This window comes from Loxodonta africana, chromosome 11 (genome assembly GCF_030014295.1).
Source record: "Loxodonta africana isolate mLoxAfr1 chromosome 11, mLoxAfr1.hap2, whole genome shotgun sequence".
NCBI lineage: Eukaryota > Metazoa > Chordata > Mammalia > Proboscidea > Elephantidae > Loxodonta > Loxodonta africana.
The window spans coordinates 4,535,590-4,553,978 of NC_087352.1; the positions used below are offsets into that span (position 1 = coordinate 4,535,590).

Sequence of the window (18,389 nt, forward strand, 5' to 3'; positions counted from 1 at the left end):
TCGTTATGCTTGACCCCATTGTTGGAGCCACTGTGTCAGTCCACCTCGTTGAGGGTCTTCCTCTTTTTTGATGACCCTGTACTTGACCAAGCATGATGTCCTTCTCCAGGTACTGATTCCTCCTGATAACATGCCCAAAGTATGTGAGACATAGTTTCGCCATCCTTGGCTTCTAATGAGCATTCTGGCTGTACTTTTTCCCAGACAGATTTGTTCTGTTCCTTCTTCTGGCAGCCCAAGGGTATGTTCAGTATTCACAGGTATCAGCTCTTCAGTCTTCCTTATTCATTGTCCAGTTTTCACATGCATATGAGGTGATTGAAAACACCATGGCTTGGGTCCGGCACACCTTAGTCCTCAAAGAGATATCTTTGCTTTTTCATACTTCAAAGAGGTCTTTTGCAACAAATTTGCCCAAGGCAATGTGTCCATTGATTTCTTGAGTGCTGGTTCCGTGGGTGTTGATTGTGGATCAATAGCTGTTTGCTATACTAATTAAAATTTATTTCAAACCGTGGGCCACAATGAATCTCTGAACTCTAGGTTTTCTAAAAGGCTCACAAGTGTCTACAAAGAATGAAAATTTGCTTCCTGCCCTCCAGCCCTGGGCGTGGGAAAGGGCTCGTCCCTGACCTTGAGCAGGTCTGGGGCCTGGTGATCTGTGCGTGTGGCCATGGCACTGGCTGATTGCTCTGCGGGGAACGTTTTCCTCAGGTATCCATCTGGCTTCCTCCCTGCCTTTAGGTCTGGGCTCCCCTGACCACCCTGTTGAATATTATAATCTTCCTCCCAATATACTCCATCCCTCTTCACTCTGGTTTATTCTGCAATATGCTCACCACCACCTGGCATACACATTTTCATTTATTCTCTCTGCCTTCCTTCCGTGAAAGTGCCAGGAGGGCAGAGAGTCTTGTTTTGCTTGTCGGTGCCTGGTGGTTACTAAACCAAACCTGTTGCTGTTGAGTCTATCCCGACTCAGAGCGACCCCTATAGGACGGAGTAGAACTGCCCGCACGGTTTCCAAGGCGTGACTGGTGGATGTGAACTGCTGACCTGTTGGTAGCAGCCGTAGCTCTTAACCACTGTGCCACCAGGGATTCCTGGTGGTTACTAGGCCCGTCTTAAATATTTGTGGAATGAAGGAGCGTTCTAGGTGATGGGAACAACCCATGCACAGCCCTGAGGGAGCCAAGGGCTTGGTTGTTCAAGGAATGGCAAGGAGGCCCGTGTGGCCAGAGCAGGTGGGTGAGGAGGGTCATGGCAGGAGTGGAGGCAGAGAGAAACAGGTCGTGTGGGGTGTCACAGGCGACAGTGAGGACTTTGCCTTTTACTTGGTGTGAGATGGAGCCACAGGGGTGTCCTAAGCAGAGAAGGGACATTTCTGTATTGAGGGGTGAGAGATGGTGAGGAGAGGCCGGAGGTGATGGGCAGGACTCCAGTGGGGGTCATGGGTAGGGGCGCATTTCCAAGGGCGGCTGTATTACTAAATGAGTTCATAAATGGGTATGTGGTGGCTGACACTTGACGGTCAAATCCCGTTTTGTCTTGAGGACCTGTGGGCATATAGCTACAGAAAACCAAACCCATTGCTGTTGGGTGGATTTCCAACTCATAATGGTGGTGCAGTGGTTAAGTGCTACAGCTGCTAACCAAAAGGTCGGCAGTTCGAATCTGCCAGGCACTCCTTGGAAACTCCGTGGGGCAGTTCTACTCTGTCCTATAGGGTCGCTATGAGTCAGAATCGACTCCACAGCACTGGGTTTGGGGGTAATGACCCTACAGGACAGAGTAGCACTCCATCATTGGATTTCCAAGGAGCAGCTGGTGGATTTGAACTGCCAGCCTTTTGGTTAGCAGCCAGGCTCTTAACCACCACACCACCAGAGCTCTACAGAGGGTGTTTGGCAATCCCTTAAGGTACACATCACACCCAGAAATGAGCATCCTTGTGAAGCACCTTCAGGCCTGGCACAAACACTCAGGAAAGGTTGGCTCTTGCTGTTTTTCTTTAATGATTTTGAGACCTCTCCCACCTGGATACCCTCTGAAGCTGCCATCCAGGGCAGGGCTTGCCAGGACTTCCCCCAGCTGGTTCTGATGACTGCCCACATTGTTTTTGACTGTTTTCTTGTGGTGGGGTGCTCATTCTGGCACCTAACCTGGTGTGGGCCCCCATTCACCTTCCAGTAATTTTGTCCATGAGATCTGACTACCTTTGGAGACCACATAACCTGAGTCAGCTGGGGGGTGGGAAGGTGGGGTAGGGGAGGAGCTTTTGGAAGGTTGGAGTATATTTTGAGGACCCTGAAGAGCCCTGGAAATCCATGCAGGGAGCCATACTCAGGTTTGTGCTTTAGAAGGAGCCCATAGAGTGATCAGGGCCTGGATGGGGAAGTACAGACAGAGGGGTTGGGCCCCCGGATGGGAGAAGTACTGGGGGTGATGAGAGCTCAGAGGAGCTGCCCAGGCCCCTTGGGAGGTGTTAGGGAGGGCTCCCTGGAGGAGGTGATGCTTGAATGGTGAACAAGAGGGAATTAGACAAATGAATGGGAAGAGTAACAAGTAGAGGGAGGGTTTGTGCAAAGGAGTGTGGGGTTTTCTGCACCACACAACAATGGCCTCCCCTGCATAAAACCTGCCAAGACTCTGGTGTCCTCAGGATTAAGAGAAAACTCTAGGTTGTTGTACGCCCCTGGTCTCTTTAATTCGAACATTACTGAGCACCTGTGTATGTCTCTGCTGGACGGGCATTAGGGGTCATCCTATCTTACTCCTCCAAAAGAAAAAATGTCTGTAAGTTGGACCTATATTCTTTCCCTATAATCACTAGCTTCTAAGTATTAAAGTGTTTTTAATTCTGGAAATGAATGGCTTTACTTCCTCTAAAGGGCCGTGCCCAGCGCCCGGCACGGAGTAAGTGATTATGACCGGGCCGGAACACCTGCTGCTAACTGGATTTCCTCGCGGAGGCCCTGGAATACTAAGGGGCTTCTGGAGGGTCTAGGGGTGCCCCCTTCGTTCGTCCCGGGGCGGGGAGCCTCCCCTTGGTATGTGAGGACGGAGTTTCCTGCCCGTTTGCTCCTCACACCTTCCGGAGGCCAAACGGGCAGCCAGCTGCGACCCGGAGGGGGCGGGGGCGGCCGCCCGGCAGATGGCGACATTTACATACAGCTGGGAGCCCCTTCTGAGGCGGGGGCTCCTCTGCCCTGGCGTCTGGTGCTTCCGTGATGTGGGTTTGTCTTGGGGGAGGGGGGGAGCACAGAAGCACACACATGGGTCCACAAAGAACCCCCCATCTTCATGGTAGCCACACAGGGCTACACCTATGGACTTCTCACCATGTCCCCCACAGTAAATACACACCCAGGCTCCATCACACACACCCCTCAGTCACAACCTCGCGCTGCCCCTCCCATACACAAACACACACAGCCACCTAGAGGCACCTGCACAGACCACTAAGTTACAGGTTCATACTACTAACACAGCTGCCCAGGCCTCACAGGCATGCCCAGGGAAGCATCCACACAGCTACAGAACCTCAGAATGTCACATCAGGAAATCTTGTACATCCCTGGCTTCCCATGGAGGTGGACACGGACATACACACACACACACACACACACACACAGAGTTTAGAATTATTCACAACCTCGGTAGCAGGCTTCACCACACGAGCATGCCTGGATTCACACAATCTCAGGTAGACACAATCACGAAGTCACGCACAGACCCCCACCCCCCAGCAGCTCTCGCTCCCACCACACACACACACACAGAATCTTGAGATCAGTAACAATCTCACACACAGGCTTAACCACCATCTCCCCCCAACCAGCCACACACAAGGTGGCGCCCACAACCGCACACCCTCACAGAATCATACACTCACTACGTGGCCCGTGCCCACGACCACACAGAATCTCACAGCTGCTCCTGCTCAGACCTCGAGTCCCCCGGAGAGCCCCCTCCCCTCGAGTCCCCCGGAGACCGGCGGCTGCCCAGAGGGGCGGGGCCGTCCCCTCGGATATAAGGCTCCAGAGCCAGCAGCTGCGACTCTCGAGACCCCCGAAAGGCCATGGTGGCCCTGCGGAAGCCCCCGCTCCTATCCCGGACCATGCTCCTGGCGCTTTTTTTCCTCCCCCAGGTCAGAGACCCGCGGGAGATGAAGTGGGAAGGGAGGGTTGCGAGGTGCGTGTGTGGGGAGACGACCCGAGGGCCCTGGGGAAGGGGCGCGGGGCGGACTGGACGCCTGCGTCCCCAAAGGCCTCTCACCTCGTGGCCCTTTCCGCCCCAGGCACAGCCGGCCGGCGTCTTCGAACTGCAGATCCACTCTTTCAGGCCGGGCCCTGGCCCCGGGGCCCCGCGGTCGCCGTGCAGCGCCCGGGGTCCTTGTCGCCTCTTCTTCCGGGTTTGCCTGAAGCCGGGGGTCTCCGAGGAGGCCGCCGAGTCCCAGTGCGCCCTGGGCACGGCGCTGAGCGCGCGCGGACCCGTCTACACCGGGCAGCCCGGAGCGCCCACGTCTGACCTGCAGCTGCCCGACCGCCTCATGCGCGTGCCCTTCCGTGAGGCCTGGACGGTGAGACCCATTCCAGGGCACCCCCGGTGTTAGGGGCCTAACCTTCCACCCAAATCCACCCCCCAACTTCTAAGATCCCAGTGTCCCCCTTGGGACACCAAATTCCCAGACCAGTAACTCTACCATGTGAAATTCCACATTCCCAGACCCCTAAACCCTACTTACTGGAGACCCAAATGTTCTGACCCACCCTGCATGCTGAGGACTCTAAATTCCCAGAACTCCAAGCCCACCCTCTGGAAACCCTAAATTCACAGAAGGCTGTCTGCTCTTTACTACTCATTGGCGTCCAGTCGATTTCTACCAACCAGGACCATTTAGGATAGAGTGGAGTGCCCCCATAGGGTTTCCAAGGAGCATCTGTTCTTTGGGAAGCCCTAAATACTGGAACCCTCATCTTTATCCCCAAATTCCCTTGCACCTAGGAACCCTCCCATCCTGTCTTGGAGACCCCCAATCTCACTTTATCCTCCCTCGGTTCTTCCATTTGGGGCCCTTATTCCTAACTCCTTCACCTCCGAAATCGTGTTTCCCATTCCCACAACCCCAAAAGTACAAAGGTGAACAGACCTGTATTTGAATTCTAGACCCAGCCTCAGTTTCCTCATCTGTAAAATGGGATTATCAAGGCACCTCACTAGGTTCGCTTGTGAGGAATTCAACCAGATGTCTTGAATAAAGTGAGACTGAGTACATACTGAGCACATAGTAAGTGCTCAAAATTCCATTCCTTCCCTGGGCCAGTACCTCTAGGAATTGTCCCTTGCCTGCCTGATGCCCAGAGTTGACCATCACCCTTCACCCCTGTACTCTGGTCTTCACTGAGTCCTTGCCTTGATCAACGTCTTTTATTCCTTCCTTTCCTCCTCCCCCAACCTAACCAGGGTACCTTTTCTCTCATCATTGAAATCTGGAAAGAAGAACTAGGAGAGGAGATTGCAGGTGAGTGGGGTCTGATGTGAGGTCCAGGGTAGTGACCTGGTGCTGTCTGTGGCCCCAAGGGCACGCAGAGTGGGGCCTTCACAGGATCCCTGGTTCTGGGGTGTCATCACAGCCCCTGGAGCATGGCGCTGGGTGTTGACAGCTCCAGGGTCAGGGCGTCTCAACACAGAAATGTTTTGGCGCTGGGTGTGGGAGTCCATAGGCCTGGCCCTGGGTAGCAGGGGGAAGCTCTCTGTCTTGGAATTGAAGCCACTGGAGCAAGATAGCATTTCACAGCCCTGCTCTGGTGGGCTCTGTCACCATCATGATTTTGAGAACCAACGTGCAATGTGAGTTACTACTGGTTCTTTTACGGGAGGCTGTGGCACCACATCCATACAGAGGTCCCATGAGCTCTATGGGATGTTGTAGGCTTTCCAGGAAGAATTTTGAGTGAAGGTTTTGGGGAGGGATGTGGGGTGCTCTTAGCCTTCTTTGGCGGGAGCTCTGGTGCTGTGTGATTTTGAAGGTGGCGCAGGACCAGCAATGTTTCATTCTGTTATATATAAGGTTGTCCTGAGTCAGGACAGACCCCACAGCAACTCACGAGCGGTGGGGGCTCTGTTGGCATTTTGACGTAGAACGCTCCTGCAGCCCAGTGTTGGGCGTCGTAGTCGTCTACACCAACCAAACAAACCCCCAGTGCTGTCCAGTCAATTCCAGCTCACAGCGGCCCTTTAGAACAGAGTCGAGGTGCCCCATAGGATTTTCAAGGAGTGGCTGGTGGACTCAAACTGCTGACCTTTTGGTTAGCAGCCAAATGCTTAAATTCCACAAGTGGCTTTAACAAACAGAAATTTATTTTCTCATCGTTTAGGAAGCTAGAAATCTGAATTCAAGGTGCTGACTCTAGGGGAAGGCTTTCTCTCTCTGTTGGCTCTGGAGGAGGGTCCTCGTGTCTTTGAGCTTCTGCTCCTGGGCGATCTTCATGTGGCCTGGTATCTCTCTTCCCCCGTCTCTGCTTGCTAGCTTGCATTTAATCTCTTTTATATCTCAAAAGAGATTGACTCAAAATCTACCCTACACTAATTCTGCCTCATTAACATAACAAACCCATTCCCAAATGGGATTATAACCACAGGCATAGAGGTTAGGATTTGCAACACATATTTGGGGGGGGGGCACACTGCAATCCATAATAGGGTGTAACAGCTATTATGGGGGGAGGACTGTCACTCTCCTGGTATTCCAAGGTCTCAGGTGCAATATGAGTAATTTATGGCCTACTAATTGGGATCTCTGTCACTGTTTTGATATAGAAAGATTCTGAGGCACAATCTGGGGGCGACCTGCTTTTGTCCCTTGGCCATATGGAGATATCAAATGTCACACAGTGCTGTAGGGGGTAATTTATAGCCAGGCAATTGCTTTACTATCTAAAGGATTTGGGGGCAAAATATGGGGCATCACTCCTTTTATAGGAGTCCCTGGGTGGTGCAAAAGGTGAAGCACTCAACTACTAGTTCAAAGGTTGGCGGTACAAACCCACCCAGAGGCACCTCCAAAGACAGGCCCGGCGATCTGCTTCTGAAAGGTCATAGCCTTGAGAACCCTGTGGGGCACACGTGGGGTCGCCAGAGTCAGAATCGACTTGAAGGCAACTAACAATACAGCTTTTGTGGGGAAACTACTGCCAACGCGGTCGTGGGGAGCTAGTTGGGATCGTGATATTAAAAGTCCCCGACAGTTATAGCCTTGTTAATTGGGTAAGGTGTATCTTGAGTCAATCTCTTTTGGGATATAAAAGAGGTTAAATGCAAGCTAGCAAGCAGAGATGGGGGAAGAGAGATACCAAGCCACAACCTCGACTATCGCGGTGCCAAAGGACCTCAAGGCTGGATAAAGGTTGTTTTGGCCTGCTATAGGGTCGCTATAGGGTCGCTAGGAGTTGGAATCCACTCGAGGGCAATGGGTGTGGTTTTTGGTTAATGGGATCCCAGAGTCAAGCCAGCGCGGTCAGTCTCTATCCGGAGACCTGAGTGCTGCTGCGGTCCGATCAGACCCCTTCTAGCGCCTCTCCCCCGTCCCTGCAGGAGCAGCCTGGAGCTTGCTGTCGCGCGTGGCCGGACGGTGGCGCCTGGAGGCTGGGAGCCCGTGGGCCAGGGACGTGCAGCGCGCAGGCGGCTGGGAGCTGCGCTTCTCGTACCGCGCGCGCTGCGAGCCTCCCGCCGTCGGGGCCGCGTGCACGCGCCTCTGCCGTTCGCGCAGCGCCCCCTCGCGGTGCGGCCCGGGACAGCGCCCATGCGCTCCCATGGAGGAGGACTGCGCGGCACCACGTGGGTCCCACCTTCAACCCCGCCCCAACCCACCCGGACCCCGTCCCTCCTTAGTTACCGTCATGCCCCCTTGTCCCCTCTCACAACCCAGCTACCCTCTTCAGGTAACTGGGGACCCCAGGATCCTCCCAGATACTCCAGACACCCCTCTCCAAGGTAGTGACGACGCCCGCCGATCCCTGCCCATGTACCCAGCCTCCCATCCAGCTTCCACCTACCACCTTCGGGGAAACTATGGACCCTAGATCTCTCACTAGCCCTGCCTGGGTACCCCAAGCGCATTCCTTCTTCCCAGAACTTGTCAGCCTCAAATAGGACTCCTACATCCATTTCCTATACCCACACCCCTTCTAAATGTGAGGACACCCACAGCTCTTCTAATTCTGGGGTCTCCTTACCTCTACCTAGAAGTTCAGAAACTCTTCTTAGATTTCCCAAGGGATCCTTTCTCCTCCCTGCCTGCTGTTGCAGGCCAGATCCCCTTGCTTTTTAAAGCCTGGGAACCCCCAACTAACCCTGAGTCCTCTCAGATCTCTCCCCAAGTTTCAGAGCCCCACTGAGACCCCTAGGGACTCCCAGACTAAGCCAGTCCCTCCCATCTCCCTGAAGGGGCAGGGGCCCTCCCAGTCGTAAATCCCTCTGCTCATTTTCCTCTCTGCAAGCCCAGGCCTGGGAGTCCCCTCCCCATCCTCCTTCCAAGAGCACAGACTCTGAAACCCGATGGCCGGGTTCAAATCCTTGATCCCCCACCTCCTAGCTGGGCGAGTCATCTCACCACTCTGGGCCTCAGTTTCCCTGTCTGTAATCTGGGGCTCACAATGCCATCTAGTCCAGAGGGTTGTCACAGGATGAAACAAGGTGGTATGTGGAAAGCACTCAGAAACCTCTCTGCGGCCCCCATCCCCCCGACCCTGGCCTTCCCCACCACCTATGTTCCACTTCCTTCTGTCTCTCTGTCCCTCACAGTGGCATGTCGAGCAGGCTGCAGCCCGGAGCATGGCTTCTGTGAGCAACCCAATGAATGTCAATGCCTGGAGGGATGGGCTGGGCCCCTCTGCACAGTCCCAGTCTCCACCAGCAGCTGCCTCAGCCCCAGGGGCCCATCCTCTGCCACAGCTGGGTGCCTCATACCCGGGCCTGGGCCCTGTGACGGGAACCCGTGTGCCAACGGGGGCAGCTGTAGTGTCAGTACCACCCACCCCCACCTCATCCTGCTCCCTACTTTACCCTGGGAGTTTCCACATCCCTCTGGGGCTCCATGTGACACCAGCTAGGGTGGAGAGCCAGGGGTAGCCGTTAGGGAGGGCTTCCTGGGGGTGTCCAGCCTGCATCTAGGGCCTTGAAGTTGGACTAGGTGATGGGGCTGGGACGGGGGAGGGCAGACCTGGCGGGCAGTACCTAAAGGTGTGGAGTGGGAATGATGAGCATAGAGAACAACTTAGGGCCCAAGGTAGGGGGTGGTGGGGCCAGGTGGGATGGGGATTTGGGACCTGGGGGGAGGGGCGGAACTTGAGAAGAGGCTTTCTGGAGGAGGCGGGCACAGGGGTGGGGCTTTTGAAGTACCACTTGGCTGAGGGAGGTACCAAGTGAATGGGTAGACGAGTGAGCCAAAGCATGGAGGTGGGATGAGCCCAGTGTGTATTGGGATAAGGGAGAACCCAGCGTGGGCCACCTGGACACTGCCACCATGGGACAGTGAGACACACTCAGGGTTCAAGTTGTGGGGGCAGGAGAGATCGGAAGAAAGCTATGAGGAGGAATCGGGAGGGCAGACCAGACAGGCAGCAGGTGGTAGGCAAAGGTGTATAGGTGGGGACTGGATGCCTCTGGGCCTCTTTGTGGGGTTACATGGGTAGACGCAGAAGCATGGAAGGGAGCAAGGGGTTGTCTGGGGAGGGCTTCCCAGAGAAGACGCCTGCATGCTGAGGGCTGAGACTAGAAAAGCAGCCGACTCCATAGTCAAGACCCTGAGGGGCATGGGATTTTGCTCCAAGGAGACGGCCCGCCCCAAGCCTTCTTGCCCCTGCCCAGGAAACACCAGGTTCCTTCGAGTGCGCCTGCCCCCGTGGGTTCTACGGGCTTCGGTGTGAGGTGAGCGGGGTGACATGCGCGGATGGACCCTGCTTCAATGGCGGCTTGTGTGTGGGGGGCGCAGACCCCGACTCTGCCTACGTCTGCCACTGCCCGCCCGGCTTCCAGGGCTCCAACTGCGAGAAGAGGGTAGACCGGTGCAGCCTGCAGCCGTGCCGGAATGGTGAGGCGGCGAGGCCGGATCCGTGCGGGGTGGGGAGGGGTGGGGCCCCCGCAGTGAGCAAGAGGACCACACGTAGTTCCCGAACTGTTAACGTGTGGTCGAAGCCGAGAAAAAAAGACACGCAGAGAGCCAAAGAGGGAAGGCTGAGCTAACCCATGATGCCACCAGGTAGAAAAGGAAGCGGGCTGGCTTTGCAGGTACATACAGGCACTGGGCAAACTCCAGGAGGCCAGCCCTTGCTAGACAGCTATAGCGGTTGGTCATTAGAGAAAGGGATTACAAGCCCGGGAAACAGAAGAGCTCTGAGCGCTCCGGGGTGCTCCCTTCCCGGGCGGCTCCCCCTGACGCCCCCTCTCCTCGCAGGCGGGCTCTGCCTGGACCTGGGCTATGCCCTGCGCTGCCGCTGCCGTGCGGGCTTCGCGGGCCCACGCTGCGAGCACGACCTGGATGACTGCGCCGGGCGCGCCTGCGCTAACGGCGGCACGTGCCTGGAGGGCGGTGGCGCGCGCCGCTGCTCCTGCGCGCTGGGCTTCGGCGGCCGCGACTGCCGCGAGCGCGCCGACCCGTGCGCCGCGCGCCCCTGCGCGCACGGCGGCCGCTGCTACGCCCACTTCTCCGGCCTCGTCTGCGCCTGCGCGCCCGGCTACATGGGGGCGCGGTGCGAGTTCCCGGTTCGCCCCGACGGTGCGGAGGACGGCGCAGGCGCACCGCACGCGGCCCCACCGGGCCCCAGGCAGGGGGATCCGCAGCGCTTCCTTTTGCCGCCAGCTTTGGGCTTGTTGGTGGCCGCAAGCTTTGCCGGCGCTGTGCTCTGGCTGATCCACTTGCGACGCCGTGGCTCTGGCCGGGATACTGGGTCTCGCCTGTTGGCGGGGACCCCGGAGCCACCAACCCACTCACTCCCCGATGCTCTGAACAACATGCGTATACGAGAGGACCCCGGGGATGGCCCGAGGTGAGGGACCGGGCCACAGACCTATGCCTCGTCCCATTGGCTGCTTGCGTCAGTCTCCATAGGAAAGTTGGCCTGCTTCCTCGACGGACCTCCCTGATTGGTCCAGTCCTGTTGTCCCTGAGCTCTTGGGCTTTTCGGGTTGTTTCGTTCCACAATTCCCCTGGTTGGGTTTAGGTTCCCCTCGATGGTCGGTGGGAAAAACAAGATCCGAGAATTAAGGGATTTGCATCTTTCTTTCTTCTTCATTTTCTCCCGCAGTCTGTCCGCTGATTGGAGTCGTCCCGAGGATGGAGACTCTCGAGCGATTTATGTCATATCTGCTCCTTCGATTTATGCTCGGGAGGTAGCTGTCCCTGTCTATCGCCTCTACGCACATTGGGTACACCCGGTGGAGGCATCCTCTGCTTTATCTCTAAACCTCCTTTTCTCTGTGTAAAATGGGAACCTCTGGAAGGTGCTTAAGCCCAATTTCCAGTTCTGACTTAATATAAGTCTGTCCTACATCCCTCTTGCTGTCGTTCTGAGCTGTTGGCCAGCTTCTGTTTTGAAGACCTATGGCTTCGAGAGGTTACGGTGGGGTTCCTCAGCCAAAACCCCTTACTTGATTTCCTCTTACTGGGGAGAGGGAGAAGAGGCTGAGGGCAGCCCTTTCTAATACCTCCTACTCATCTTGTTTCTAGGCCTGACCTGCCTCTTCGCCATCATCTCTTGGAGACAGATCTTGGATATTTTTGTATTTAGTTGGTGGTGCCAAATCTCTGCCCCAGACACTTTGGAGTTCACGTTGGAAGGGGTAGCTGGGAGAACTTTACCGTTGGAAATTGTACATAATGGCTATTTATATCCTATTATTTTTCTCTCCCCATCTCTTCAGAGGCATCTATAAATGCTCCTGTTTTGACCAACTTTGACTCGTCCCTCTGATCGCTTTGTACTTAGTGTGGGGTTAAGGGGAGAAATTCTGTGCTTTAGAAGAGTCATTAAAAAACAAAAAATAAACAAGCCCGTTGCCGTGGAGTCGATTCCGACTCAGCCACCCTGTAAGACAGAGTAGAGCTGCCCCATAGGGTTTCCAAGGAGCCCTTAGTGGATTTGAACTACCTAGCTTTTGGTTAGCAGCCAAACTCTTAACCACTACACCACCAGGGTTTCCTAGCAAGAATCATAGATAGGACTTTGTTGTGGAAGGAAGAAAAATACTAGTTGAAGTAAAAAAAGAATAAAAAGGAAAACCCTATAGTAGGTGTAGCCTCAGACAGGGCTGAATTCTGTGACTCGGTGTCCTTCTCCAGTTGGTTGTTTCCCCTGGGACTAGTTTGTGTGTTTGTGTGTGTGTGTGTATGTGTATGTGTGTGTCTGCCCAGGCTCTCTCAGCCCTTTCAACAAGCCAGTGTTTTTCCTCTGCCTACAGGTCGCCTTAGTTAAGTGCCTTTTTTCCTGATACTTTCATTCACTCCACAGATACCTACTAAGATCCTACTGTGTGCCAAGTCTTGTTCTAGGAGCTGGAGACACAGCAGGGCATGAGACAGCCAAATTCTTGCCCTTGATGAGGTCACAGTTTGCTCTAGTCCTTGTCAGGGTGGTGATGGGCCAGAACTCTGGAGCCTGACAGCTTGAGTTTGAATCCCAGCTCTTCTACTTACTATTGTGGGCAAGTGTATAGCACTTCAAGCTATATAAATGTAGCTTCTCTGTTGTTGCTATTGCTCTTATTTTCCAGCTCTCTCCGTTGTCGCCTCTTTTAGGAAGCCCTCTTTGATTGCCACAGACTGAGTCTAGTGTCTCCTCTGGTCTCCCACAGCCCAATACTTGCCCCCCTCCCAATCCAGACCCGACTGCCAGCACCTACCCCCATCCTGGCCCTGACCCCCTGGACTATCACTGTTTGGTGAGGGGTGTGTCTCCCCGACTAGGGAGCCTGGTGAGGGCAGGAACCAGGGATTTTCTGATACCTCTTTGTCCCAGAATCATCCAGCACAGGACCAGACAGTCAAGAAACATTCAGGGTACAAGAAGGTTAACAAGGGCTGGGGGAAACACTGGGGCAATATGGGTGCTTCCTACCCTGGTAGTGGCCGTTAAGTAGCGGGAGTTATTAGGCAAGATCCAGGGGTCTGGTCTCACCCCTCGACTCTCCGCTCCGAGTGAACGCGGTGTAACAGTGCCCCCTGTGGTCACGTTCCATTTCAGAACTCTGTGCGGGTGTGTGCTCCCTGTCCCGGGGGGAGGGCGGGGCGGGAATCCCAACCCGGGCTACCCCGGCCCCCACTGGCCCCTCCATGAACAACCAGACTCGGGCCCCAGCCCCTTCCTCAGTCAGGACCTCTACCCCGGTCCGGGCCTCCACTCCGGTCCGGGCCTCGACCCCAGTCAGGACCCCAACCCCTGTCCGGGCCCCGACCCCAGTCCGGACCCCGACCCCCGTCCGGACCCCGACCCCGGCCCAGGTCCCGAACCCGGCCCGGACCCCGACCCCGGCCCAGGTCCCGAACCCGGCCCGGACCCCGACCCCGGCCCAGGTCCCGAACCCGGCCCGGATCCCGACCCCGGCCCAGGTCCCTACCCTGGTCCGGGCGGCGACTCCGGTCCGGGCCTCGAATCCGGTCCGGACCCCGACTCCAGTCCGGGCTCCGGCTCCGGTCCGGGCTTTGCCTCCGGTCCGGGCCCCCCCTCTGGTCCAGGCTGCCACTCCAGCCCAGATTCCCGCTGAGCTTCCGGCCCCGGCCTCCTTCCCGACCCCGGCCCTGCTGTTGGATTCACCCCCAGAGCCGGCTCCGGAGCCAACTTTGTCGCCTGATAAGGATCCTGCGCGGTCGTCGAGTCTGAAGGCCGTCCCATCAGTCACCAGCCTGTCTGAGCTCACCGAGGGTCCCCATCCGCCGCTCACTCCATCGGCCACTGAGATACTGGGGTCCGCCTTCGGGGCCATCCCGACCGTAGACACACAGGCCTCCAAGCTGACAGATTCCACCCCCAGGCCTATCCCAGGGCCCATTCTGGGGACCAAGCTGTCAGCCACCTTACCGGTTTCTAACAACACACTTGCCTCCACCAGTGAGAACTTCGAAATGGACGACAGAGTCATTATTCGAGTGGTCTACTGGTGAGGGCTGGCCCCACCCACAACTGCCTTCCTCCCCTGGGGAAAGGGCTGGATGGGCTGGGTGCAGGGGCACTGGGGACCTGGAAGTTCGGGTCTGGGGTAGGGTGAGGAACAAACCAAAAAAATCAAAACAAACGAGTAAACAAAAAAACCCGTTGCCGTCGAGGTTCCGATTCATAGTGACCCTATACGACAGAGTAGAACTGCCCCATAGGGTTTTCAAGGAGCGACTGGTGGACTCGACCTGCCGACCTTTTGGTTAACAGCCGAGCTCTTAACAACCGCCGCCAGAGTTCCACAGGGTGAGGGGAGGGTCCTAATTCCCAGGTAGGAAACTTGGCTTTCCTTCTCATTCTCTGTGAGGTTCCAGAGACCTGGGTTCAAATCCCTGCCATGCTCCAGCGGTGTGATTCTTGGCTCTGAACTTCATTTGTTCACTTTTATAGATTCATTCATTCATTCAGACCTGTGTTGGTTGAACACATCTGAATGCACCTCTCCGGAGGGGAAGCCCCAGGGCACAAAGTCAGCAGGTGTTAGTGTGAATGCAGATGGGTGCTCTGTGGGAGGACGAGGGGGCTTCCAACTGGGCATCAGGGATGGCCTTTCTGAGGAGATGGCACTTGAGCTGCTCCCTCAGTGATGGGAAGGGGCTGCTAAATGAAGAGCTGGGGGGAAGGTGGTCAAAGCAGCAAGGGCAAAGACGGCGGGAGGCTGAGTGCTGTCCTCATTTGCCGCCCTGGACCTGAGCCTTGGGTTGTGTCAACGACAGCAACAACGGTAACACCAACCTTCCTTGACCTCCCTGGGACTCAGGGCTGAATTAATTGAAGGCTCTCTGCAGCCTGCCTCTCTCCCTGTCTCACCCTGTCTCTCTTCCGTCTCTGCCCAGCCCATCTCACCAGCTCTCGCTGTCTCTCCCCAACTCACTCCGAGTCATCATTTCCCCAGGCTGTGTGTGTGTCTCCGTCTGCTCATCTCCCCTTCTCTCTTTTTCTGCCCAGCTCCTCCTTTCTTTCTATCTCTTTCTCTGTCTCCATGAATTCATTAGTTAGTTCATTGGACACACCTACCATGTGCCAGGCACCGGGGACCCGGCAGTGAAAAAGACAAAGATCCCTGCCCTTGTTTGTGGTGCTGACGTTCTGGTTTAGAGGGCAGGCAAAAAATGATAATGACCCGAGGCTGCCCTTTTAACTCAGTACTGAAGTCACTCCTGAGGTTCACCCTTCAGCCAAAGATTAGACAGGTCTATAGGGCCAACAGTAACACACGTGAGGAACTTACGTTGTAGTTCAATCATGTATGCAAGACTAATGGGCACACCAGCCCACAAGCAAAGACGAGAAGGCCGAAAGGGACAGGAAAACTGTACAAATGGACATAGGGAACCCAGGTGGAATGGGGGAGAGTGCTGACACATTGCAGGGATTGTAACCAATGTCACAAAACAATTTGTGTATTAACTGTTTAATGAGAAACTAATTTGTTATGTAAACAGTCACCTAAGTCACAATAAAAAACCAAACAAACAAAAGCAATAAAGAAGACAAATTGTGAATTATCTAGTATATTGGGAGGTAATCAGTGCTATGGACAAAAGGCATCTTGGGAGTTTACGATTCTAGCTAGGGTGGTCAGGAAAGGCCTCCCTGAGCAAAGGTGGGGAGGGAAGGAGCTGTGTGGAGACTGGGGGAAGGGTAATCAGCAGAGAGAACAGCCAGTGCAAAGGCCCTGAGGCAGAAGTGCCTGGAGTGTTGGAAGAAAACCTAGGAGGTCCCTGTGGCTGGAGCAGGGTGAGCCAGGTGGAGAGTGGGAGGTGGTGAGTACAGGGAGGTAATGGGGCGATTATGTGGGGCCTTGTGGGTCACAGGAGGACTGTGGTTTTGCCCTGAGTGAGATGGAGCCACCGGAGGGCCCTGACTTGTGTCTTGTGTCTTCCCTTCACTCTCTCTGCCACATTCCTCTTGCCCTCTGCCTCCAGTGGCCTCTGAAGCTACGGCCTTCGGGTGAGTAGTTTTGGCTTTGGGAATGGGGGGAGTGTGGGGTATGAAGGTATGAAGCCTGGGAGGAGTTCTTATTTCCCCTATCCTGTGACCTCATGACCCCATGACCCCACCTCATCTCTCCACAGTACATTCTACTGAGAAAGAGTCTGGAGCAGCAATTTCCAAATCGTCTAATCTTTGTAAGTGTGCTGGTAGCCCGGGGGTTGGGGGTGGTCAGAGCTTGGAGACCCCCAAGTAGGGGGAAAAGGGGGCCTTGCCCAGCCCCCAACCTTCCATTCCCAGGAGGAGGACATTTCTTCCCAGGCTACGGGGGAATTTGAAGTGTTTGTGGACGGGAAACTGGTCCATTCGAAGAAGGTGATTCTGAGCAAGGGTCCCAGACAGGGAAGGGGAGTGGGGCTGGGGCTCGGGGGGGATCGGGTAGACATGTCTCTACTCTTGCCCTCTGTGCCCAGAAAGGTGATGGTTTTGTGGATGATACCAGGCTGCAGAAAATTGTGAACAGTATCAATGAGACGATCAAGAAAGAGTAGCAGGCACTGGCCAGCTGGAGGTGAGGTGAGGGCTTGCCAGGGCCATGGTGAGAGGGGTGGAGGCTGGGATGGGGGCAGGTGTGGGGAAAGGGGGATAGGATACTATCCTGGAGTCATAGACTCCTAGTTTCAATCCTAGCACAGCCAACCCTCACTATTATAACTGGGGAGAAATCACCTACACCCTTTTCTGAGACTCAGTTTCCTCATCTATACAATGGGGTTGTTGAGATGATTTGATGAGACGGCTCGTGTAAGGTAAGAAGGTAATAAACAGTACTCAGCACAGAGTAGGTAATAGGGTAATAAACAGTACTTGGCACAGAGTAGGTGATAAGGTAATAAACAATACTCAGCACAGAGTAGGTAATAAGGTAATAAACAGTAGTCAGCCCAGAGTAGGTGATAAGGTAATAACCAATACTTGTCACAGAGTAGGTAATAGGGTAATAAACAGTATTTGGCACAGAGTAGGTAATAAGGTAGTAAGCAGTACACTGGTATGTTGATTATAACTTTTTCCTCTCAGAAGAGCTTTTAAAGTTTATACTATCTCAGAACAGCCTGTGGCTATTTAAAATTTTTAAAAATTAGCTGTAGTTGAGAATATACATAGCAAAAACATACACCAATTCAAGTTTCTACATGTACAATTCCGTGACATTGATTACATTCTTTGAGTTGTGCCACTGTTCTCAACCTCTTTTCCTAGTTGTTCTTCCCCCGTTAACATAAACTCAGTGCCCCCTAAGGTTCCTATCTAACCTTTTGAGTTGCTGTTGTCAATTTGATTCCATATAGATAGATCTTAAAAGAGCATAATGCTCAAGGCAGACATTCTTTACTAGTTTAGCTAAACTATTGTTTGGTTTTAAGAAGACTTCAGGGGGTATTTTTGGTTTAAGGTTTAACAGTTATTTTAGGGCAGTAGTTTCAGGGCCTCATCCAGCCTCCATGGCTCCAGAAATCTGGATTCCATGAGATTACTGTGCTGAATTTTACCCCTTTTGATCAGGATTCTTCTATAGAATCTTTGATCAAAATATTCAGTTATGGTAGCCAGGCACCATCTGGTTCTTCTGGTCTCGTGACAAAGGAGGCAGTTGTTCATGGAGGCAGTTAGCCACACATTCCATGTTCTCCTCCTTTTCCTTCCTTTGTTGGCTCCGGTTGAGTAGAGACCAGTTGCTGTGCCTTCCATGGCTGATTACAAGCTTTTAAGACCACAGGCACTACGCAATGAATTAGGAGGTAGAACAGAAGCACTAGGCCAATTAACTAGGATGTCCCATGAAACCATGACCCTAAACCTCCAAACCAAGGAACCAAATCTCATGAGGTGCTTGGTTGTACATAAGAAGCCTCAGTAGCTACTTTTTTCCTTTCTTTGTGGTTGTTGTAAATGTATCTGTCACACAGCTTTTGCCAATTCAACTTTTTACAGGTGTACAACTCATCGACAGTAATTACATTAATTGGCTGGGCAACCCTACCCTTAATCAATGCAGTATTTCCTTCATTGTTGCTATTTAAATTTAAATTAATTAAAATGAAATAATAATAAAAATAAAAAAACAACAGTTCTTCAGTCACAGTAGCCACATTTCAAGTCCTCAGTAGCCACACGTGGCCACTGACTGGACGGCACAGACATAGAACGTGGAATCCACCGTCACAGGAAGCTCCGGTGGCA

General features: G+C 54.1%; 2 protein-coding genes across 2 annotated transcripts; both read left to right on the plus strand.

Moving 5' to 3' along the window:
• Window positions 1-640: 640 nt before the first annotated feature.
• Window positions 641-12,979, plus strand: DLL3 (delta like canonical Notch ligand 3). The gene is made up of 9 exons (XM_064293641.1): window positions 641-4,150; window positions 4,301-4,582; window positions 5,467-5,524; window positions 7,597-7,839; window positions 8,806-9,023; window positions 9,871-10,093; window positions 10,457-11,048; window positions 11,307-11,391; window positions 11,729-12,979. Exons 1-9 carry the CDS (start codon window positions 4,082-4,084, stop codon window positions 11,732-11,734), a joined length of 1,776 nt encoding a protein of 591 aa, XP_064149711.1. The 5' UTR covers window positions 641-4,081; the 3' UTR covers window positions 11,735-12,979.
• SELENOV (selenoprotein V) lies at window positions 12,971-17,938 on the plus strand. The gene is made up of 5 exons (XM_023539842.2): window positions 12,971-14,154; window positions 16,139-16,163; window positions 16,289-16,342; window positions 16,446-16,520; window positions 16,619-17,938. The coding sequence occupies exons 1-5, from the start codon at window positions 13,331-13,333 to the stop codon at window positions 16,694-16,696; spliced, it is 1,056 nt and encodes a 351-aa protein (XP_023395610.2). The 5' UTR covers window positions 12,971-13,330; the 3' UTR covers window positions 16,697-17,938.
• Window positions 17,939-18,389: the final 451 nt, after the last annotated feature.